Genomic DNA, 25,173 nt, shown 5'->3' with positions numbered 1-25,173 from the left:
TTGTCACTGACAGCACAACGGAGATACATTTCTAGGCATTGATTCACACGTTCGGTCTGCCCATCCGTTTGTGGATGATATGTTGTACTGAAACGCAGTTGGACCCCCACTAATTTGAACAGTTCAGTCCACACCTGACTGGTGAAGACTTTATCTCGGTCAGACACCATGGTTTATGGCATACCATGCAATTTAATCACTCCATCATACAACACTTTAGCCACTGTAATAGCCGAATAAGGGTGTTTAAGAGCAAAGAAATGAGCATACTTCGTGAACCTGTCGACCACCACTAAAATGACCTCATGACCATCAGATTTGGGGAGGCCCTCGATGAAATCCAAAGAAATGTCCTGCCAGACTCCCTGAGGATGAGTGTTGAGATGTTTGGCCTGTTGACAAACCAGACATTGTTTGACAAATTCCTCTACATCTTTTTTTAACCCCTTCCAGCTAAAAAGTTTCTTAACTCTGTGGTAAGTAGCCAACTGGCCAGAGTGACCTCCCACTGCACTGGAATACAAAGCAGCAATCAGGTTTGTTTGAAGTGCTGAGTTAGAGCCAATCTAGATCTTATCCTTGAATCGAATAAGGCCAGTCTGCAGAGAATAGCCCTGAGCATCAGGACTTGAAATAGCCAAACGAGATAGTAATGCTTTGGCCTGAGCATCAGTAGCATAGGAGTTGAGAACTTCCTGAACCCAGACAGGTTGCACTGAGGAGACTGACTGAATAGCCATCAAGTGGCCCAACCTTGAAAGAGCATCAGCAGCCAGATTTTCTTTACCCTTTCTGTATACTACTTTAAACTGCAGACCCATGAGCCTGGTCATGGCCTTTCTCTGCATGTCAGAATGCAAATTCTGCTCATTGAGGAAGAACAAACTTTTGTGGTCAGTGATGATGACAAATTCTTGTCTCTGAAGATACTGTCGCCACTTTTCCATAGCCATAATCAAAGCTAAGAATTCTTTCTCATAAATGGAAAGGTGGGAATGTGTAGGACCTAATGTTTTGCTAAGGAAAGCAACTGGTTGACCTTTTTGCATCAAAACAGCACCAATTCCAATGTCTGAAGCATCAGTTTCTACTTCAAAAGGTTCATGAAAATTGGGCAAAGCCAAGACTGGGGTGTAGCCATAGCAGTTTTCAAAAGATCAAAAGCCTGTTGAGTAGTAGAGGACCAGACAAATTTGTTTTTCTGTAATAGAACAGTAAGGGGTTTAGCAATGATCCCATAGTTCTTGACAAATCTTCTATAATACCCCGTTAAGCCCAAGAAGCCTCTCAAATCTGTAACAGAAAGTGGTGTGGGCCATTCCAACATGGCACTGGTCTTACTAGGATCAGTAGAGACTCCAGCTCCTGAAATGATGTGTCCCAAATATTCCAACTGTGGTTGGGCAAAGGAGCACTTACTAGGTTTCATGTACAGTTTGTGCTCACGCAGCTTCTGAAACACTTGGTCCAAATGTGAAACATGGGCTTCTAGAGTTGGACTGTAGATTAAAATGTCATCCAGAAAGACCATGACAAACTTCCTCAGAAAAGGTTCTAGTACTTCATTCATGATGCAATGGAAAGTAGCTGGTGCATTAGTAAGGCCAAAAGGCATCACTCGAAATTGATAATGACCATGATGAGTTTTGAAGGCCGTTTTGTACTCATCAGCAGGATTCATCCTAACCTGATGATAACCAGATGTCATGTCCAGCTTGGAGAAGTATTTGCTTCCAGCCAATTCCTCCAAAATCTCTTCAATGATGGGCATGGGAAATCTATTCTTGATAGTAAGATCATTGAGCCTCCTATAATCCACACAAAAAACCCAACTCCCATCCTTCTTTTGGATGAGGAGCACAGGTGATGCAAAGGGACTGGTACTAGGAACCACCAACCCAGTAGAAAGCATTTCTTTAACTTGCCTTTCAATCTCATCTTTGTGATGTGGGGAATACCTGTAAGGCTTAGCATTAACAGGAACAGCTCCAGGAACTAGTGGAATTGTATGGTCATAAATTCTGGTTGGGGGTAATGCCTGTGGAGCATCAAACACATCTTTGTACTTGTGAAGCAAATGTTGGACAGATTCTGGTGGGCACTTGGAACTGACAGAATCATCATGAGTGACCAACACCATAGCCCAAATATCATTAGCTTGATAACTTTTGACCAAAGATTTAGTAGACATAGGAGGAATAGTCTGCTGAGCAGGGCACATCCCTTGGAGCTTAACTTTTTTACCATGCTCCTGAAATTCCAGAGTTCTTGCTTCCCAGTCACAGATCATAGGAGAATGTGGTTTGAGCCAGTCATAACCAAGTATGGCATCATAAGTTGTCATGTCCAAAACTCTCAAGTCAGTATGCAAAGTATGACCACTAGACCACCAGCAGAAATTAGGAACCATATGGTCAGACAACAGAATTTCTCCATTGGGCAGCTTTACTTGTTTGGGAGGAGCAGGGACAGGAGTAATGCCTAATCTGTTCAAGAAAGCAGAGCTAACAAAACTATGGGAACTGCCACTATCAATAAGGGTGAGCATCACCTTGTTATGGACCAATGCCTTGATTTTCACGGTGTGACCAATATCAGTACCAGCAATGGCATTAAGAGATAACTGGCCAAAATCAGCAGCAATAGAATCTTCCAATTCCAGCTGAGAGAGGATCTCCTCTGTCAAAGGCATATCCAGATCATTGACCACCATAGCATTTGCTTGAGCTTTAGGACGCTGAGTGCAGACAGCAATATGAGCAGGATCGAATTTGTCCCCACAATAATAACACAGATTATTGGCCTTCATGTAGTTGAGAGTTTGTCGTTCCTTCTTTCCACAGAGAAGATTGGTGACCAGTGGATTTCCCCTCAGATTTTTGTGTGGTAGACTGAAAACGAGGCTGAGTGGAGGACCTGGAGCCTTGCTGTTTACCTTTGTCCAACACAAACTGTTGCCGTTTTGCTAGCAAAACTGCCTGATCCACGGTTCGGGGAACATGTGCTTGAACTCCAGTACCAATATCCGTGCGTAAACCTCTGACAAACTGGGAAATAAAGAATGTATCATCAAAACCATCATTGTGCATAGAGACTTCAAACTGAAGGTTCTCAAAGGCAAGGGCATATTCTTCCATAGTAGAGGTTTGCCTGAGTTCCAACAATTCCTCCATGGCATCACGATAATCATGAACACCAAACTTCTGCTCAACTGCTGTCATAAACGAATCCCAATCCCCTAAACCATATTTCTTCTTATAGACCTGTAGCCACTTAGCTGCATTACCATCCATACTCAGAGAAGCTGCAATGGTCCAAAACGCTTCATCAATGTTACACAACGTGAAATAATCCACACACTTAGACTTCCAAATACGAGGGTTAGTACCATCAAACGTAGGACATGACATCTTAGGGCTGACATGGCGATATCCATCGGGGGACGCAGGAGGTCGCTGAGGACGAGGACCGGAGAGACGAGTACGAAGAGAATTACCACCTGGAGGAGGCCTTTGTTGACGAAACGAAGGACCCGATTGATGCGTGTTGGTCGGGATTGGAGGTTCCGCCTCAGCACCTGGAGAATGATGATGATTCAGAGTGATACGAGCCATGGCCTCACCAGTAAGCTCAAGCTGCTTGGCCAGAAGCTATTGGTCCCGGAGCATCTGCTCCATGACCTTGTTCCCCAAATCCATCTGTGCTTCCAACTTGTTTTGATTGGTACCCAGAAAATCCACCCGAGCAAACAGAAGGTCGAAATTCTCGTTCACCTGCTCCCAACGCTCATCCTCCTGATGATACCGCGCGTCCCAGCGCATGTCTTCCTGATGGAAACGTTCCTCCATCCGATTCAGCAACAGCTGAGTCTGAACTGAAGGCTTAGGGGGTGCCGTGGCGACTACACCTCAAACACGGAGACACTGCTCGATTTGATGGAACCTCAGAGCAGGAGGCCGAACAGCGTCGATTCGAGCCGAAGGAATAGAGTAATAGCTTCCGGAACCCACGAGCCACGGCAAATTGTTTGTCGCAGCGCCTGTAGACAGAATCCGCGCCAAGAGCCTGCAGAACCAAATCCCGATCTAAACCTAAGCGGCACGAACGGAATGGTCGACGGCGCCCGAAGCGCTAACCGTCGAGTGGCGGTGGACGCCGAGGTCGGAAGGATCCCCCGGCGGAGCGGACCAAGCTCGTGAGGAAACCAAGCCGGTCAGGGATGGAGACGCAGGCGATAAACATAGCAGCGAAGAGCTGAGGAAAGAGTGAATCTGATACCACTTGTAACACCCCCGTTGCCGCCGGCGATCGCCGTGGCGTGAGCAATGCGGCAAGAGACTCAGAGACGGTGGCGGCGGCGGACAGATAACCCTGTCGCCGGATTTGATTTCTCGATTCAGAATTTAGGGGTTTGACAAACTCTCTCGTTACACGCCGCGGGCTATTAATCCCGGGCTGGACACTGCCACGCAGGGCCCACGCAACACCACTCCCGCGTTACAAAGTAGGTTTTCATATAGCAAATACGCCTACATCGATACAGCCGCGACAGCCGCCTCCCGCGACGTACGTGTGACAGAACCGCCAAGTTAAACGCTTTAATTAAGCATAACTGTCATTATTTGAACACATCAGGCGCATTAGCTTAATTAGACGTAATTTGATAGTATGTTTTCAACCCACGGACCGACCGAAACACACCAGAAGTCTCGCACGACGGCGAGCGCAAACGGTACCAGCACGATACAATTTCACAAATAATAATAATAAATATTATTAATACATTTACAAAACAACTTCCAATCTAGAATTAATATAAGAAATGATAGCAGCGGAAGAGAATCTAATCCAAGAAATATTTTTAGGAAAAAGTCCATTTTTGGCCATCCAACTCTTGACTCGGTTCGATTTTGGCCATCGAACTCCAAAACTGGATATCTTTGACCATCCAACTCTTGAAACCGTTCATTTTCGACCATCGGGCGGTTTTGTTACCCGGTTTCGCTGACGTGGACGCCACGTGGTGGTGGGGTCCACTTGTCAGCCACATCTCTCCTTTTCTCTCTCTTCCACGCGCACGCCAACTTCCACGCGCATGCCGTCGCTGTAACACCTCGGTGTTAGTTTTGGCGTTAATATCATGTTTGATAGCTAATTAAGGTTAATCACAATCATTAGCGTTAACCGAGTCCGCGATTTAATCTTTGTCTTAGCCGTTTTCGATCTCATTTTTGTCCTTGATCTGAGCTCCAAATCAACTTTAGCCCAAAACGGAAGTTGTAGATCTTTTAATCCTCTACAACTTCTATTTTGGCCAAATTTCATATTCCCATATGAAATTTGGAGTCTCGACTGGTCAAACTCGGGCTAAAATCATTAAATGAGTGAACAGTGTCTCCACTGTGCTTGTCACTGTGACGCCCCGACGCCATACCGGCGACTGTGGCCGGTGGCGAGCTTCCATGCGTCGGCCATCGCGTCTGAGCGCCGCTCTTCACCTCGCGGACGACCTCGAAGCTTCCCGTCCAGCGCAGTCCTTCCCTTTTCATCGAGCTCGCACGACCCGAGCTGAGCAGAGTCGCCGCCGTCCGCCGCGCCGACCACTGCTCGCCACCCCACCTCGATTCGTCACGCCTAGGGCTGCGCAGCCTTGCCATCCACCGTCTCCACTCCACCCCGTGCCCGTTTGGGCCAAACCCCGGCCGAATCGACCTCCAGAGAGCCGGCCGCCATCGCCGTTCTTCCCGGAGTTCGCCCTCTCGCCGGCGAACTACCTCCGCCTCTTCTCGAGCCGATTGAAGGTAGCCACGAGCTTCTCCGTCCCCTACTCATCCTCTCCGACCGTCTTCCCGGGCGAATCCGCCGCCCCGTCGCCGCAACGCCGCCGCGCCACCATGGCAGCGCCGCCGCCACCGCGCGCATGCCGCGGGCCACTCTGCGCGCGCCCCGCTAGCCGCTGCCGCGCGCCCCACCGCCGCTTGGCCTCCCTGGAGCTTGCGCCGCCCGCTCCCACCGCCGCCGTGCCCCACAGCGGCCGGAACAGCCGCCGCCGTCGCGCTGCCCACTCTCGCCGCTGCTCTGCCTTGCGTGCCGCCGCCGCCCGCTCCGCCTAGGGCCCTGCACGCGGGCCCCTGTGCGCGAGCGCGACCGCTTGGCGCCAGCAGGCCGGCCGGCCGGTCCCCAGCCGCCGCACGCGCGGCCAGGCACGCCGCTGGCGTGCGCGGCTGGGTCGGCAGCGAAGCAGGGGAAGGGGGTGAGCTGGGCCGGCGCCCACTGACGGGTGGGCCCCGACGGTCATCCCCCCTTTTACCTTTTGTGTTTTCAAATTTTATTTCTTTATTTTCAGCTGAAAGTTCATAATTGTGTAATAAATCGCAGAAAAATCCTAAAAATGCAAACCCAATTTTGTTAGGTTTCTAAAATCACAAGCTTCTGAGGAAAAATACTTACGCCTATGTTTTGTCACTTTGCTCTACTGAAAATTCGGTTTGCGTTAAACCTAGTTTATTTATTACTAGTTGTTCAAGGGCTCTAAAAATTGTGGAAAATTCGCAGTGGCTTACTCATTTCATGTGTAGTCCACTATAAAATTTTCATGGCCTGTTGCTGTGTACTTTTGTGTAGATCTTTTTGTGTTGGGTTTAGCTTGCTAGGGCAAAAATAAATGCTTTCTATCATCTTTAATTGTTAGAAAAATTTTGGGTGGCATGCTTACTGCTTTCACGTTGATCTGGTTAAATTTTGTTGCTAGGTCATGTTTGTAGGTTAGGGTTTTGCTCATATTTTGCCTTAGCTATGCTCTTTTCCTGATTTTTAATGTGGTAGTTAATTTATTTCATGTATGTGTAACTTTAGCAAGGCAAGTCTCGGTTTTAATCCAAGCTGCTCTAAGCAAAATTAGTAGTTGCTTTTGGAAGGAAACACTTCAGGCTAAAATGAGTTGATCTTTGCATCGCATCGTTAGTGCTCATGCATCGCATCGTTAGTGCTCATGCATCGCACTGTGTTTTAATTGTTGCATGGCATATTTTATTCGTGTAGACGCCGCGAACGCAGCTGTACACGAGCTGGTTGTTGAGCCGGTCCAGGAGCCACAAGCAGGAGCACAGCAGGAGGACGTAGTCGAACACGCTCCCGCAGAAATCGCTAACCCTGCTGACCTGCAAGGCAAGCCCCAGAGCATAACCATAATTTAAATTATTCAAGGTTTAATTAAGTATTGTGCATTTATATTCTAGGAGTTGAATGGAACCATAGTATGCATGTTTTCCCTAGGTACCGTGGGCCTATACTAGTATGCAGGTGTCGATAGAAATGCTTTGCTAAATATGATTTCGGTAGAAGTCGAGTGATTGCTGCCACTCGCGAGTTTAGGATCTTGATCCCTTAGCTTTGGCTTGGAATTGCGTTGATGAGTAAAAAGAATTGGAGACCGGGCGGGAATGAGTTGGAATAGAAGAGAAAATGAACTCCCGCCTGTGTCGATTGAGGACCGTACCGTTGTTGGCCCTGATGACCGAGTTTGAACAGTACTAACCACATACCGGAAGTAGGAGGTAGTCGAAACCGGTAAGCTGTGTACCACGTTACAGCGGTGATTTGAATTCCGTCATGCTACGCTGGGCGTGGGAGTTGGCGGGTGTTGGATAGGATGCCGCCTCTGGGTTCTCCGGGAGTTCACTGCGAGGGGCCCATCACCTGGGTTTTAGCAGGCGTAGTTCAGATGCCGTGGTAATGTGGAAACAGTTGACGCGCATGGCCCGACGGAGCTTACATGTGTCGTGTGAGTTAGGTCCACCTTGCAAGGTTAAATCGGATCGATTCACCGTCTCTCTCGGTTAAGAGAACCTTGGTCACTGCGTCACATCGTAGTAAGAAAGTGAATTGAAGACGGAATGGAAAAAGGGTGGTTTGTGAGTTCTGAAAGATAATCTGCTCCACCATGTGTGCTCTAGATGTTTAGGCGAATTTAGTTAATACTCGCTGTACTAAATGGAACTAAAATATTGAAAGTAAGGATTCACTCCTAGCAGCATTTCAGCAAAAGAACTCCAGAGCCAAAAAGCTTTGCATGTCTAGATAATGGGCTAAGTATACCCAAAGTCGGGTAAGCCTTGCTGAGTATTAGTATACTCAGGGTTTGGTTGTAACCCTTCTGAGCAGGTTGTATTCCGGAGAACTTCGAGGAAATTAGTGCGTCCTGGAGTGGTCAGCCTCTTCCTCCAGGCTGGACGGTCGAGTGGGTTCCGTCTTCTCCGTGAAGTGAAGGCAAGTGAGCCTCACATCAGTGGCAAGATGTGAAGTTCGTCTTTTGGTCATCGACGTTAGTTATCGTATTGTATTTTGAAGCTTGTTTCAAACCTGTTTGTATTTTTCCGCTGCGTTTGAACTCTGTATTTGAAATGTAACTCTGGCTTGTAAACTTTATTGTAAATTAATTTGGAGACTTTTGTCTAACTCTGGTTGTAAGTTTGTTTGAAAACTTTTGTTGCTTGTAATCACCTGTGCTCGTCTTTTGGCGAGAGTTCCTGTGCAATCGATCCTGGTTAAAGCAGGCAGTCTGAGTGTACTGGTGAAGTGCAGTAGCGGAGGATTAAGTTAAATGGTTAATTAGTGCACTTGATCAGTATTATTTGGACTGTTCTGTGACAGTCGCGCTGCACGCCCCGCTCGGCGAGTGGCTCCTGCGGTCCTCCCGCGGCCGCTCCGGCGACAGGAAGGCCGCTGGCCCCGTCGTGGCGGTGGTCTTGGACTTCTTCTGCGGGTGGACGCAGGCGCTCGCGGCGGATGCGGGCGTGCCGCGGCTTGTGTTCGTGCCGTCCGGCGTGCTCGCCACCGCCGCTACGCACTCGCTGTTCCGCCGCATGCCGAGGCCCCCCGAAGGGGACGCGGGGCACGGGTACGCCGTCTCGCTCCCGGGCCTCCCTGGCGCGCCGGCCTTCCCGTGGCGGCAGCTCTCGCGGATGTACCGGAGCTACGCGGAGGGCGGCGGTGACGAGCACACCGAGGCGATCAAGGACAACTTCCTCTGGAACCTGGACAGCGTGGGGTTCGTCTGCAACACCTGCCACAGCCTAGACGCGCAGCCTCTCGAGGCCCGGGCGGGCGCAGCGGGGACGGGGCTGGTGCTTCACGGGTGGGAGCCGCAGGTGGCGGCGCTGCGGCACCGCGCGGTGGGGTGCTTCGTGACCCACTGCGGGTGGAACTCGGTGCTGGAGGCCTGCGCGGCCGGGGTGCCCAAGCTGGCGTGGCCCATGGCCGCCGACCAGTTCTTCAACGCGCAGCTCGCCGTGGAGGAGGCGCGGTCCCCGACGCGGACGACCTTGCGCGCGCCCTGGCCGAGGTCGTCAGGGAGGCCGGCGCCGGCGTGAGGGCCTGCGTCGCGGAGATCACCGCGAGGGTGGCGGGGGCGGTGGGACACGGTGGCAGCGTGCGACGGGAGATCGATGGGCTGGTGCAGTGGATGCGGGAGCTTGGAAGGGGGGAAGCTCGAGGCGGCGGATGGGAGGGCGGAAAGGGAGGACGGTCGCGGAGGTGCCACCACCGCCGCCGGAGCGCCCTTCTCCGCCTGTCCGCGAGCAGGGGATGGGGGCGGCGGGAGCAGGGGAGCCCGATCCGCGTCGGGGAGGCCGGAGGAGGTGCAGACCCGGGGAGAGGCGCAACTGGGTGGAGAGCGACAGGGGAGGCGCGGGCGGCCGGAGGTGTGGAGCACATCGGCGTAGGCTCGGGGGCCGGCGGTGGAGAGAGAGAGAGGAGAAGAAGGAAAGAGAGAGGAAGGGGAGAGTGTGGCAGAACCGCCCAAATTAATCCGGCTCAAGTGCGCTAACCATCACCCTAAAGGTAATCCCGGCTAACACGCACTTCAAACGGAGTAATCCGGCAGTGCTGTCGGGTAAAGTCCCGAAGAATCCACCTGAGCACCGATCGAACCCAAAGCTTACATGCAACTCACACGAAGGTGAGTACAGAGAGTACAACATTTCACAAATATATTACATTACAGAGTCTTAACTTAATTATTACAAACCAAGTTCGAAATCTCAGAAATGTAATTGAAATTCAAATTGAAAGTAGTTCAGAGTTCAACTGCAGCGGAAATAAAGCGAGTTCTAAACAACGATACAAGATGTCATGATGAAGCCCGTATATGACATCACTCGGCATTGTCATCGTTGGCCGGAGTCGTATCCCACTCCACCGACCAATCAGGAGGTAAAGTACACGGCCAAGTCAAGCTAGCTAGCTGATCTTCAAACGTATCACTTAAAAACAAAGTTGAGCCACAAGCAAGGCTGAGTATACTAATACTTAGCAAGGCTTACCCGACTATGGGTATGCTTAGCCCACTACCTAGACATGCAAGGCTTTTGGCTGGAGGGGTTTGTTTCGCCGAAAAGCAACTAAGAGTAAATCCTTAATTTCCAATTTTAGCTTCAAAATTCTAGTTCAATTGACCATTCTAAGTGAACATCTATCCAATAGCATACATGGTGGAAAACAATTATTTTTCATCATTCAACCATATTCATCATCCTCATTGTTCCACTTCTTAATCTATATGGCAAAAGGGTTAAGCAATCCCAATATCCGTGAGAGGCGGACGATTCGAATCGAATTTGTTAACCTGGCCAGGCAGATCTAAACACACGCATGGGAACCGAGTCCCCACGCAACATTTCCCCTTTCTTTCCGGCTCGTGGATCAGGGTCACCCCCTTTGACTATAAGAGCCCCACGCCACGGTCGACGCCGGGTCGTGACCATGCTTGCACCCGCATGTGGCCGCATGAGAAACAACGTTCAAAGAGGGTGAGGGAAAAGTCCACTCTCCGGTCCGATCAGGTACTTAAGCTTACCGATTACCATATTTCTCGGCATGTGGTTAGTACGTTCAAACGCTTAACCACCACTACCACACACCGCGGCCTTATCCATTTTCACTAAACAGACGGGGTATCACAAGTACAACAACCCCACCCGTAAACCTTATATTGTAGTGTGTAGTAAACATCCAGCTCCTATAATTCTCGCGAGTGACAGGAAATCACTCGACTTCTACCGAACCATTAGCATAGCCAACTAGCGACCTATACGTGCTAGTATTCAAACATAGATACTTAAGATTATGCAACTAGAGTTCCAAGCAATTCCTACAAACTTAAATGCACAAGTAGATAGGAATATAAGCAGTTGCATAAATTTAAAATAGATAGGACATGCTCCGGGGCTTGCCTTCCTGAGCGGAGCTAGCCTTGGGCTCTTCTGAACTTTGGTTCAGGTCTTCAGCAACTTCAGTTAGATTAACTTGAGCTTCACGCTGCTCACTCTCAGACTCCGGCACTAGCTTGTACGTACCGTCAGTGAGAGTAGTCGAATCTACATGAATGCATATGCGTGAGTTACTTTAGTGGTAACGATTTATTCATTTCTTCACTATAGAGTTGTAATCCAACAAAACCCAACTTTGGAAACAACCATTTTCAAAATCATCTCATAGGGCAATCATTTATCGGGTATTATCTAACATGATTTAGTTCACAGCGAACCGGGGTGGTTTTCCCAAAACACTACTCAACCGAGCAACTCAAAAATACTTTATTTACACTAGTTTCCTAGACTCCCTGGTCATGAAATTTTTACACAACAGGCAATTCATGATAAGAAATCTACCATAAAAATTTCAGTCCATTTCCTGCAGTAGAAACACCATGAAAAATCTTTTACCTAGCCTATGCTGAAAACAAGATGAATTTGTACAGGGAAAAATATGCAAGTACTGGTAATGAAACTTTTACTAAATGCTTTTTACCTAAATATGAGCATGCTATAAAATTTTCACATTTAATTAAGCATCACACAGGTCATGAAAAAAATAGAACAATGTACAACTGCAGTAAAGAAAAATAATTTCTACATGTAGTTCTATTAAGTTTTAGAGGTTAATATTTTTTCATCAATATGCAGTACACAAATAACAGATCTGGTAAAAATATAAGATTTTTCTAGGTATAGAAACTATTTTTCATGATTTAATGTATTTATCCTTACCAAAAATCATTTGCTCCAGTTGGGTTTAACTAAAAATTCTCAAACTTTTTATGTAGAATCTGGGAACGAAACTAAAGGTAATATAAAAGTTTGAACCAATTAATCATATCATAACAACTTGGATAAATAAAACTATTTATCCTAGGCATACATCAAGTCCTAAATAAAACCTATATCTAGGAGTGTTAAATGGACCTCAAATTTTTATAGAGTCCTACACTTGCAGTCTGAAACAATCTTTCCAAAAATCACCTACAGATCATGGGTAAAACTTGAGATCTAAATAAAGAAATAATAAAATTTTATTTAATCAAGAACAAAAACCATTGAGCAAATAAAAAAGTTCATGTAATGAAAGTTGTAGATCTAGTAACAAGGAACTCAGATAAATTAATTTTGGATTTTTCCGATTGTTCTACGAATTTATATCGATTTTACAAGTTTGCTGTTTTTGAAAACAAAAGAAAAAGAAAACGAAATCTTGCATCTATGCCCCTGGAATGATTTGGGGGCTTGCAAATATGCCCCTGGCCGGAGCCAGGAACAGAGGAGGCGGCGGCGGTCCGTTTCCCGGCGAGGGAGCTCGCCGGCGATGGGGGATAGGTGGGGGAAAGGCAAGAGGGAGGCGAGCTCTACCCCTGGGCGGCTCGAGTTGGTCTTGGAGTGGCCGGAGGCGGCTCGCTGGCGTGGAGCAGGGTCGGCGGCTGGTGGCGGACGGCGGCGGCGCCGCTCTGGCGGTCCGGGGCGGAGGCGAGCTGGTCTGGGAGCTTCACTACGGCGAGGTGAATCTTGCTGCGGGGTCCATTTGGGGCGAGGAAGGGCGGCGGAGGGGGCTCTGCGTGGAGCTTGAGGCGGCGGCACTAATGGCGGCGACGGTGGTCGCGGCGGCATTCCAGAATGCAGGGAGGGGAGTGGGGGCTTGGATTGGGGCGGAATAGAGAGGGGAGGAGCGGGAACGCGGGGTGGCAAAGTAAATGGGGAGGAGAGGGCAGAGGGGAGCTCCACGGCGACCTACTAGGGGGCAGCCATGGCAGACTGCGGCGAGCTCTGGCGCACGCGCAGGGGTTCTGGGCCCTTTAAAACGAGCCAAGGGAGGAGAGGGAGGAGGGTTGGGGTGTCGGTGGCGTGCGGCATTGAAGGTCGGCCGTGGGCAGCGGCGCGGGCAGGTGCGTGGCCGGGCTCGTTTGTCGCTACGGCGGCGTCGCGGCGCGCCATCGAAGCTGAGCAGGGGCGCAGCGTGGAGGAGGCACTCATGGCCGGCAGTGGCCGCAGCGACGGCACAGCGAGCGGCGGCAGTCCTAGCGCCGCTAGCGCTGCTGCTCTGCTCTGTCGTGCAAAAATAGAGAAGGAAGAGAGAGAAGAGAGGTCAACGTGTTTGACTCGTGATTTTCTCAAAATTTTCCATGGAAACTCGAAAAAGTTTGAACACGAAAGTCGTCCAAAACTCAAAATCCTACAATTTTCCTTTCAGGCCAAAATTCATTTGAGCAATGATTTGAAAGTTATTTTAAATTTTCAAAAACTATGATTCAAATTATTTGTCATTTCATGTGGAGTCATTATTATTTTGATCATGAAGTCAACTAGGCTTTTGTAGACCCTGTTAATAGGGATGTGTAGATGCATTTTACTAGCCATTTTTGAGTTGTTTAAGAAACGTTACAAAGTCACACTATACTGCCACACATACACATGTACACAGAAATACATGCACATGCATTTGTAGACATACAAGAAATACATTATTTACTCTCGATGATTAGATGATTATGCACGATGATCTGGTTAATGACCTTACTATTTATTTTTAAACACCTGAGGTTCTAATGAACCCAAAAAAACTCTAAACTAGTGGTATATAAGCCGCTCAACTTCTATTGGGCCCAAACGCTTTGCACTATGTATGAAATTAGTTGTTAGGTTGAGCAAATAATTATAAGATTAGACTCTCCAAAGCCACTATCACCCAGAAACCCAAACCAGTCCATGGTATTATCATTTCCTAGAATATTTTGTACATGGAAAAAGCTATATAACAACCTGTCGCTCTCACGCGGGAGCGCGCGGCCTGCTGCGGTCCCTCATCGGATGAAATTAGACTGTCGTGGCCCATTTATTTTTATATTGTTTGAGATTAAAAAATAAAGTTTATTAGACGACAGGTCACGCTAGTCATCGATCGCGCACCCCCGCGGCCTAGCAACCAGCTCACGGGGGCTATTTCTTTTTCTCTCTAAAAAATATTTTATCTCACTCATATAAGCTCTGTTTTGAGAACCGATTGCACCACAGTGTTCTACTCGACGAGCCGAACAAAACTAGATCCCACTTACATATGTTTCGACCACGTTTTGCAACAGTGTCAAATTACTATATGCTATAACATAAGTTATACAGTGTTATATACATAGGTTGTCATACTTCTAATATACAAGTTGCTATAAAAAATAGCATTTCATTTATATGAGTTTGTCATAAAAGTATAGGATCCACCAACAACTCATGGTTCAACTTATGTGTAGGACATCCTTCTGTATTGTGTGTCAAATTATGTGTTATATGTGTAGCAACTTATATTTACGACACCCTTCTGTGACTGTGGCAATTTATGTGTTATATGTGTAGTAACTTATGTGTAAGACACCTCTTATTTTCTGACAACTTCTATATTACAAGTGTGACAACTTAGTATAAGATTTTTTTTTTGCCAACTCGTGTGCATGACACTTTTTCTGGTCTTTGTGACAACTCTTGTACATAACAAAGTATGATTTCATGGTAAATTTCTTTTTTTTTCAGGACAACTTACACAAAAAATGCTATTTTTTGTTGCAACTCTTATTTTACAAGTGTGGCAAGTTATGTGTAGACACTTTGACAATTTATGTGATAGCATATAGTAACTTGGCATGAGTGAAAAACATCATCAAAATATATGCAAGTGGGATCTAGTTTTGTTCCCCTCGTCGCACAGAACGCAGTGGTGCAAATAGTTTCAAAAACGGAGATCGTACGGTGGAGATAAATCATTTTTTTCAATAAAAATACATAGATCCTACTTTTTTTGGACAACACACCACCGCTGCTCTCCCGACAGCGACAAGTCGCGCGCTCCCACCCAACGCGACCGCGTTATCTTCGTCCTTTGTACATATCTTGACCACTTGGGTGGTGTTCTTTTCTTTGCTTTTCGTTGAAAAGTGGTGGCGATATTTGTTAATGACTGGTTGAGAAACAGTTTACTAGGCCAGTGGCCACACTAGCTACCCGCCACCACCGAGCACGAGCACGCGGCTCTCTCGTGGTCGTGGGTCGCCGTCGTCGCGCACGGCACGCCGAACCCGCCGCGCCGTCGCGTGCCTCATCCAGCCGGAGCGGCCGCCATACATCCTCCGCCCGAGACAGTGACACGTACGCGGGCGCACCTGCGCAGGTCGCACTCGGCAGCGCTGCTCCTCCCCTGTTCCATCGATCCACCGATCCGGATACCGGAGGCTAGCGGCCGTGCACGATGCGCCCGCGCTTGCCCCTGTTTGGTTCGCGCTAATTTTTAACGTGTTAGTAAATAGTGATATTTTAACCGCTAATTACGGTGTCAAACAAATCCAGTTTGCAAAACCAACTTCAGAACCTCCGCGTTAGGGACCCTGAAGAATCTAATAAGGCCTTTGGCCGTGCGATTAGAGGATGGTTACTGTAGCATCAATGCAGCAAATCATTGATTAATTATCTTCATTAGATTCGTCGCGAAAAGTTACAATCATCCCTAAAAAAATTTTGCAAATAGATTTTATTTAGTACTTGTATGTGAAATTCTCTCTTCCAGAAAAATGCTTGCTAGTTTTGTTGTCCAACCAAACAAGGTCCTGTTCACCTTTGCGCCACTGGCGTCGTAGCATTTTGCTTCTTCCACACGACGGGTCGACGACGCGTCTCCGCCCTTTGCCTTGTTGCATGTCCTATCCGATGCAGCAGCACCCTGGTACAAAAGTGGAGTGCCTATCACGACCGTACAGCTTACAGACCACACAAAAGTGACAGAGGATGATGCCTTTCAGGCGATCTAGGTAGGCCTATATTATCCGGTTTAGTAGTTAAAGATTGATGGCTCTAAAAAAAGTCTGATTTACACTCTTGAACTATCAAAAAGTTTGATTTTTAATCTTAAACTACAAAACCGGACAAGATAGGTCATTCAACTATCGAAACCGGGCAAATTTGACCCTTAAGGTGGTTTCGAAGGTGGTTTTGTATTTTTAAGAAAAATTAAAAAATCTAATGTGTTATGTAAAATCAAAACTAATTCATTTTAAAATAGAAAAATATGAAACTAGTACCATTTTTTTTCTAAAAATGTAATCTATCTATTATTACTCTATTTGAATATTATTTATTCAAAAATAATAACCATAACTACAAGCAACCAAATACTATGATCATAAAAAATGGATTCGAATAAATGAAAGTACAGTGCCAATAGATAGGTTACATTTTTATGAAAATTTTGATACCCATTTCATATTTTTTTTAATTTAAAATGAATTACTTATAATTTTTTTAATTTAAATTCGAATATTTTAATTTTTATAAAATGGAAAACCAGCTAAAGGGCCAAATTTGTCCGGTTTCGATAATTGGATGGTGTATCTTATCTAGTTTTATAGTTTAAAATTGAAAAATAGAACTTTTCTGATAGTTCAAAAATATATACTAGACTTTTCCAGTACAAGAACGGACTAGTAAATGGAAGGGACAGGCTCCGACCGAATGCACCAACTGGTCTCTGCCATAGTTCGCTCCCTGTGTGGTATTCAGACATTGACTGGACGGTGATCCGTATAGTTGGCCAAATGGGTCAGGCTCGATGTATCGGCACTAGCACAGACCGAAAAAGCACGGTTCAAGAATGGTCAGGTCCGATCGGGCTAGTGCTGGGCCCGTGCTAGGCCCAATGCTGTGCCTGGGCCGCATTCACGCCACGCTGCCCGAGCACGAGCACGGCCCGCTTAATGGGCTGGCACGAGAGCGAACTGTGTAAGCCCAAAAATCATATAAACTCTAATCTCCACTCCCTCCTCTCTCGAGCGCCGCCGGCCGCAGCGCTGCTCCCCCGACCGCCGCCGTCACACCCGGTTGCAGCGCTGCTCCCCCGGCCGTCCCCCGCTGTCGCACCCGGCCGTCGCCTGCGCCGGTAGTCCCCGCCTCCCCAGGCACCGCCATCGCCCCAGGCCGCCACCCACGCCGGTGGCCCCCGCCTCCCGGCCATTGCTGTTGCCCCGACCGCTGCCCGCGCCGATCGTCCCGCCTCCCCGGCCACCGTTGTCGCCCCCACGCAGACCGTCGCTACCCCTCCAACCTGTCGTCGTGCCCAAGGGCACGGCACGGCACGCCACTGCCCTCGTAGGGCCGTGGCTGGGCTGATGCCTCGACACGGCGGCACAGCACGGCGGCGATGCCGTGCCACAGCGTGCCGTGCCCCACCGTGCCGGGCTAGTGTCGTGCCGTGACTGGACGGCCCGTTTGGCCAAGTATAGTGATCAGTAGTAGCATGATGCATCATGCGTCGTTTTCGAACGAAGGAGATGACGATGGTGACCATCAGTATAGTCGTCTAGTGTACGCGACGAGAGCGACGAGACGCGCCTGGACGCAGCGATTTCGTCCACAGGGAGGACGCCGATACATGGAGGTCAACTCTCGTGTGACTAGGGATGGCAACGGGGCCATCCCCGACGGGGATCGGCAGAACGTTCTTGCCCCCGAGAAAGCAAAATGTCCCCGTTCCCCTCCCCGTCACCGCTTGCGGGGAAGAAATTTCTCCCGTCCCCGTCCCCGAACGGGGATCATGTACCCGACGGGGCCTCGAAATCGACAAATCCCCAAAGAACTTGAGCATATGAGGAGGAAGAAAACTTTCACTGGGCGTCAATGGTAGATCCCGCAACCACCATCTCACCGGCGAGCGCCGACGGGCGTGGTGGCGTGAGCTCGGGCATGTAGTGTGTGGCCCGGTGGCGCGGGCCTGCGGCGCCGGCGTCTGGACTCGGGAGCGAGCTACGCGCGACGTCGGGAGGGAGCTGTGCACGGCGTCGGCGTCGACCATCGGAAGGGAGCAGTGCGCGGTGGGAGATCAGGGGGCGCGGTTGAAGAGGGACTGCGGGAGGCCAAAGGCGGCTGCTCGACTGGACGCTGAGTGAAGATGCCGGATTGGCTAGCTAGGGTTATGGATAATGGGCTTCACTACTTGGGTTTTTTTTGGCCCAAAGATATATGCAGACCATGCTTGGCTTGACGTTCTTGCGAAACTGGACGTTGGCTACGATCCCCGACGGGGAACAGGGACGGGGAGACAGAAAACGTTCCCTCCCCCGCTTCACCCGATGGGGACAGAAATAGCCCCGTTAAAATCCCGAGGGGACTAAATACATACCAAATACATCCCCTAATGATGAAATCCCCGTCGGGGATCGGGCCCGTTGCTATCCCTACGCGTGACTGGCCAGCACGCACTCTCCTACCCTATCTGAGCCGAACCGAATCATTAGATGAGGAGGAGCAAGCGAGCGCAAGTCCTCTTCGCTCGCAGTCAGCCGCAATCGTTGCAGCGCGCGCCGGCCGTCTGCTCGATCCGCCCAAAAGCGACCGGGCCTCCGCCGTGACCGAGCAGCTCTCTGCACTGCTCTGCTCTGCTCGCCGGCGACCCTGCCGCATGGTGACGCCCGCGCTGTAGCGTTTCGGCAGATGGCTGATGGCTCCGTGGGTGGCCGTGGTACCAGTCGCCTGTTATGTCCCAAGTATCAGGCACTGGTGGACCCGGCAGCCATTTGCGTGTCGCTTCGCCAGTGGGAAGAAGAGGGCCATGCCCCATCGTTGGCTGAGAATCACTCTCTCTTTCCAGCTTCGTCAAAAACTGAAGTTCCACATGCTGATCACAGTGCGCAAGATTTCAGACGCTAAAACCCATGTTCAGAATTCAGAGTTTCAGACCAAGAAGACACCGTGCCTCCACCACTGCACTGAATCTGAAGCCACCCCCATTAGGCCAGGCCCATTCGCCGCGCGCATCCAATTCATCCGCCGCACAAGTCCACAGCCGAGCTTAATTTAAACTAGTCCTCAAGAACACCGCACATCCCCACCACCACCACGGCACTCACCTATAAATACTGGGCCTCCTCTGCTCCTACACGCCGCCAACCAAGCAAGCGACCAACAAGAACGCGAGCAGCCAGCGCAGTGATCACAAGGGCCGGCAGGCAGCAGCTCAGCTCTAGTATGCCACTGCCCATGGCGGCCCCCGCGATGGCTCCAGCGGCGCCCTCCTTCCCCAGGCTGAGGATGCCGCCGCCGCCCGCGATCATCACGCTCCCGGACGCCGCGGTCCCGGTGCCGCCGCCGCCGCTCTCGGTCGTGGGCAGGCAGAGCGTCGCGGCCAAGAGCAAGGCCGTCGTGGTGCTGGGCGCCACGGGGACCGGCAAGTCGCGCCTCGCCATCGACCTCGCCCTGCGCTTCGGCGGCGAGGTCATCAACTCCGATAAAATGCAGCTGTACGCCGGCCTGGACGTGGCCACCAACAAGGTGGCGCCCCACGAGTGCGCGGGGGTGCCGCACCACCTGCTCGGCGTCGCGCTCCCGGACGCCGAGTTCACGGCCGCGGACTTCCGCCGCGAGGCCGCGCGCGCCGCGGCCGGGGTCGCCGCGCGGGGTCGCGTCCCCATCATCGCGGGAGGGTCCAACTCGTACGTCGAGGAGCTCGTGGAGGGCGACCGCCGCGCGTTCCGGGAGCGCTTCGACTGCTGCTTCCTCTGGGTGGACGCGCAGCTCCCCGTGCTGCACGACTTCGTCGCCCGCCGCGTCGACGAGATGTGCCGGCGGGGGCTCGTCGAGGAGGTGGCAGCGGCGTTCGACCCCCGCCGCACCGATTACTCCAGGGGCATCTGGCGCGCCATCGGCGTGCCGGAGCTCGACGCCTACCTCCGCTCGCGCGGCCTCGAGCACGTCGACGACGACGAGCGCGCGCGCATGCTCGCCGCGGCCGTCGACGAGATCAAGGCCAACACGTCCCGCCTCGCCTTCCGCCAGCGCGGCAAGATCCAGCGGCTCGCGCGCATGTGGCGCGTCCGCCGCGTCGACGCCACGGAGGTGTTCCTGAAGCGCGGCCACGCCGCCGACGAGGCCTGGCAGCGGCTCGTCGCCGCGCCATGCATCGACGCCGTCCGGTCCTTCCTGCTTGAAGACCAAGAATACAGTAGCATGGTCACCGCCGCCAAAGCCTCCATCTTTGCCTCCACGGCCGCCGCCGTCGCAGCCGCGGTTGCCTAACACATGGAACGCTGCCGGGCCGGAGCACACGACCATCTTGATGCCATTGGCGTCGTCGCAGATCGAGCTCATCAGCTCAGGAAAGGTAGCAAGACCGGAATGGCTGCATGCTCTGCTGCGGTCAAGTTCGCGGTGACCGGGCAGAGTAGCCGCCTGTTCATACTTCATATATAGTTGACCGACCCTGTTCCGGGGGGGGGGGGGGGGGAGTAATTGTTTTCTCCCCCATTTTCTCTGTAATTTTGTACGGCGATGATCGGTTGAGTGCGAGAGCGAGTTTTGATCATGTTCCAAGAATGTGTAGTAGACGGCGGCACTGATGGTGTAACAGGAGGCTCTTGCTGTAAAAATAGAGAGAGATCTTGGTACGTAAAAGCTTCATGAGCAGAAATGATTTCTTATGAGATGAGATGAGATGTGAATATTGGCTAGTCAATATCGTAATCTGAACTTTTCACGGTCGCCATTCAGTTGTGTTATCAAGAATCTCACTTGTTGCGCACTTTCAATAATCTAGTACTATATGTATGCTCTTGTCCATCCCTTTTGTTCTTCACTGAGACCTCAGTGTGTGTGTGTGTCACGAATCTGTGCCTCCAAATTGTATATACTTTCAATAAGTGGGCTTTAATTTTATTTTGTGTTATGAAATTGAATATACTGCATCCATCGAAAAGTATGAGTATTTCTGCAGTATATCGTACTTGAACAAGTACTTGTCCAGGTGCCTAGTCAGAAATACTTGCATTTCCCTTAAAAAAAACCTTCAAAAAAGAAATACTTGCATTTATGGACAGACGGAGCATATGTGTTTGAGAGAAAAAAAAACTGCATTTGCTTAGCGACGCTCTGTATGTGGTTTTTGTTGTATGTCCTGTGGATAGAAGTTGACATATGAATTACTTATGTTGTCTCTTTTCTTCTGATCGTTTTCCAACTCTAGTAGTACTTGATATGGAAAACATTCCCATGCATGATTGAGACTAGTCAGGAGAGGGCTTTGCATGTCAAGGTCAAACCATCACACCATCAGGGCGCTGCTCTTGCTGTATATCCACCTTGTGTTCAGAGTCAACTCCAAATTATTTGCAACCAGTCAATGCTAAGCATGATTTTCCAATGTGTTATCTTCTTGAAGATTGTCAAACGCTAGTGGACATGCTAGAGGTCGTTAAGCTAGTGATTATCTGTAGCTAGTTCCTCAGGCTCTTAGGTCAACCAAACCACACCGTACCTATACTAGAATCGTATGACCAAGAGAACGAACCAATTGAATTATTCAAAAAAAAACATAATGAACCTATTGAGCAAGCACCTTTTTTGTTTTATTTCTTCCAATAGATTATTCAGTCATCATTAGCCATGACCAACCGTTCAACGTCACTGATGAATGATAATAACCATATCATAGATAATACTTCCCTTTTCACAATAATGTGCTCTAGAGGTTCCTGATTCCCAGTTATAAGCATGATGTTAATAAAGTCAAAGCTTTCTATGAGGAGTAGGAAGAAAGTCAAACTGTTGATGCTCCAATAGAAGGTCAAATCATTAAAACATGGTGTAAAAGAAAGAAAACAGAGATTAAAGGAACCCCTGAATAGCAAGAGGGCTGTCGTTGAGCATGGAGAATGTTATAAAATTTAAAATCAGCACATGAACTTGCATAACTTTCTTTTGGGGGGAATGGTTTGTAGTGCACCACTGAGTTCTAATGAACCACAAAAAAAAAACTCTAAACTAGTGGTATATAAGCCGCTCAACTTCTATTGGGCCCAAACGCTTTGCACTATGTATGAAATTAGTTGTTAGGTTGAGCAAATAATTATAAGATTAGACTCTCCAAAGCCACTAGCACCCAGAAACCCAAACCAGTCCATGGTATTATCATTTCCTAGAATATTTTGTACATATCTTGACCACTTGGGTGGTGTTCTTTTCTTTGCTTTTCGTTGAAAAGTGGTGGCGATATTTGTTAATGACTGGTTGAGAAACAGTTTCTGTGAATTGCATACAAATTTCCTTTTTCTAGCAACTGTGAGACAATCAGCCAATCATGGGTGGATCCATTAGTTATCCATTCATATTTAAATTACTTGTACAAGTTGTTGCAAAAAGAAGACCTTTTGTTCTCTGTTTCTATAAAAAAAATCTCCTATACATGCAAGGAAATAGCTGATATCAACCCTGGGCCAGTGAGCCAGTCCACTACTAGCCACACTGGCTAGAAGAGACAATAGTTTTATTATTTTATCAATTACCCTCCTTTAGTCCCTTTCGAAAGTATTAGACATCTTGCATATGTCTTATTTTCTACGGTTGTGGTAATTGCACATGGTAGTTGTAAGTTGTTGTGCGCACAGTGCACTAAGATTGCTTTTTCAGGGGTCATGTTAACCGTGGCTGCTATATGCTTTTCGTGATGATGTTAACCATGGCTGCTATGCTTATTATGAACTTTAACCCTCCCCAAAGTCTGAACCACCCAATGGAACCCAAGGAGAACATTCAGCAAGTTACCTATTGCTAATTTATTAGGGCAGGCGGCTACAATGCCACAGCATAGCCAAAAAGATACCAAACACTAAAAAACTTTTCTTCTAGTACTGCACTAGATAGGTATTGGAAATGCTGAGGTACGGTGAGAATGACAATGTTGTATCCTCCAAACTTGAGAGCCACACACATTACCAAAAAGGAGAAATGAAAGCTATTGCATGAATGTAAGCCAAGGGCATGAAATACAAAGCCATGGCTGCCCATTACAAGCTATTCTAATTAGGATGCCCGCCACTTCCTGCATTGCAAGCCTCTAAGGATGAGTCCTGGTGCCCCCTTGTCCTGATCTAAAGCACTGGTCAAAATGAATTCCATTGTACCCTATACTGAACCCTTTTTTTCTATTGAGGGTGACACTAGCATTTGTCTCTTCCTTGTTGGTTTTTTTATAAGCATGTAATAGTTTGTGCAAACTAAACCCATTGGTGATCATTAGATAGTGTTTCTATATTGGCATCGATAGGAGGGTTGGAAGGCTTCAAGGACCTCTAACCCTTTAGGTTATAGCTAGGGTAGTTATACATGCACGCACCTGCCAATATCATAACTAATTCCATGTTGGTTTCTTGTTTAAAATGAGATGCATCATTGTGTTTGTACTTGTTCAGGACTACCCACCAGGAAAGTTTTTTTTTTGCGATTACCCACCAGGAAAGTTGGTCATGCGCCAAAACTAGCTCTTCCTTAGACCCATTTGCGATAAAACAATGTCAAACATTTGTTATCTCTCCAGCTTCATATATATAAAGAATGCAAAAATGCTTATTAATAAACTTTCAGGAACATCCACTTATAGTTTTATATTTTAATTTTGAATTGGAACCTATGGACATCGCACTAACATATATATACCTAATTTCAGAGGTGCAAATGCAACCGATCGCGGAATGTTACACTTCAACCCTTATTGCATTTGATATGTAGCATCTCTACCATCTACTTTTCAGTGACTATGCAACTTCTTCAAAAAGAACCTACAAGAAACAAATGATTGATGGCCATCTTTCACATACTACTCTAAAAAAACACAGCCATTGTGTGAACATAAGCAAGTTCTAATTTGATTTCCACCATATATGAAAATTTAACCCCAACAATTAGATGCTTGTGTGCGTAACGACAAATAGATCAATAGTTAAAAACACGCAAAGTGGAGCGTTGTTGAGCTGATCATCTGGTCTTACAGGCCACTAATGCTGGCTACTATCATTAGCCTTTATTGTCACTAGCATTATCTTAGGAGAATTCCAAATTGATATGTTTGAAAACAATGTGAGCACGCGTGCATCTTGGTGCCTAGCTAGATTTAGGTAGCTAGTGAGAGATGCCAACCTCTCGCAATTCTGATTCTATCCGCTTCACAAAGCAGGCTAGAAAAACTTGCATCAAGTGGTTACAGCTATGTCTCTAAACTTCATCTTATATATTTACTTCGGGTGGTAAATGGCCTTAAAATTTGACTTAGATAATCTAAGGGGTGGGCTCTTAAAGGATCGGGCTCTAATCTTATACAATTTTGAGCTAAATATATATAAGGGCCAAGTTGGATTGTGAAGAGATTACTAGGGCAATGATCCGTTACCACTCCGGCCTTGACCTGGAGTCAGATTATTAAGAATTTGTTTGATCATATTTCTTCATTTGCACAAACCAATAGTTATGAGCATGTTTTGTCATTTGTATTCCCTCTGTGACACTATTCTCACATGAACTATGTATGCACATTTAGTTGTTTGATTTGTTGTACCATTGCAGCGCACGGAACAGCAGATTATTCCTCAAGATCAATGATGCATCCACGCTACTCTGTAAATTAAACACTTGCACAGAACACCATGTGTAAATTTGCTGTTTCAGAATTTGTTTTTTCCTTTGCAAAGCAAGGGAGTGCAAACCATTCACATCTGTTTTGCTTGAGGATTATCTGAGCCATTTCTTTAAGTATCCTGCACTATACCGTTCATGTCATTGAATTTCTCATAAAATATGTGTAAGCTTGTCTGTGTGAAGATGACCTGAGGCATTTGATTCCACAGCTGGATCGACCTTCATGCCGAAACGATGATATATTCTCATCACGAGATTGCATATCTCTCATAGGGCAACCAAGGAATACCCTTTTTGGGCCACACTGAATTCATGGATTCTTAGTATTCACCACTTGGAATAAATTTTCCTCTCTCTAGGAAAGTAGCGTGGAAAAGGGTATGGCTGCATCGCTTACATTGGACATAAGTGAGAGTTT

The 25,173-nt window shown here is 48.2% G+C and overlaps 2 protein-coding genes across 2 annotated transcripts; both read left to right on the top strand.

Annotated features, from left to right (window-relative positions):
• The first annotated feature begins 3,422 nt into the window (after window positions 1-3,422).
• On the top strand, window positions 3,423-9,371 carry LOC120687490 (UDP-glycosyltransferase 89B2-like). Its single transcript, XM_039969505.1, has 2 exons — window positions 3,423-3,480; window positions 8,653-9,371. The coding sequence occupies exons 1-2, from the start codon at window positions 3,423-3,425 to the stop codon at window positions 9,369-9,371; spliced, it is 777 nt and encodes a 258-aa protein (XP_039825439.1).
• Window positions 9,372-18,895: 9,524 nt separating this feature from the next.
• LOC120693420 (adenylate isopentenyltransferase 5, chloroplastic-like) lies at window positions 18,896-20,791 on the top strand. The gene has a single exon (XM_039976843.1). It carries the CDS (start codon window positions 19,323-19,325, stop codon window positions 20,367-20,369), a length of 1,047 nt encoding a protein of 348 aa, XP_039832777.1. The 5' UTR covers window positions 18,896-19,322; the 3' UTR covers window positions 20,370-20,791.
• Window positions 20,792-25,173: the final 4,382 nt, after the last annotated feature.

Source organism: Panicum virgatum, chromosome 9N (assembly GCF_016808335.1).
Source record: "Panicum virgatum strain AP13 chromosome 9N, P.virgatum_v5, whole genome shotgun sequence".
Classification (NCBI taxonomy): Eukaryota; Viridiplantae; Streptophyta; class Magnoliopsida; order Poales; family Poaceae; genus Panicum; species Panicum virgatum.
Note: the sequence above shows the minus strand (reverse complement) of the source record. Positions and strands in the feature narration are given on the sequence as shown.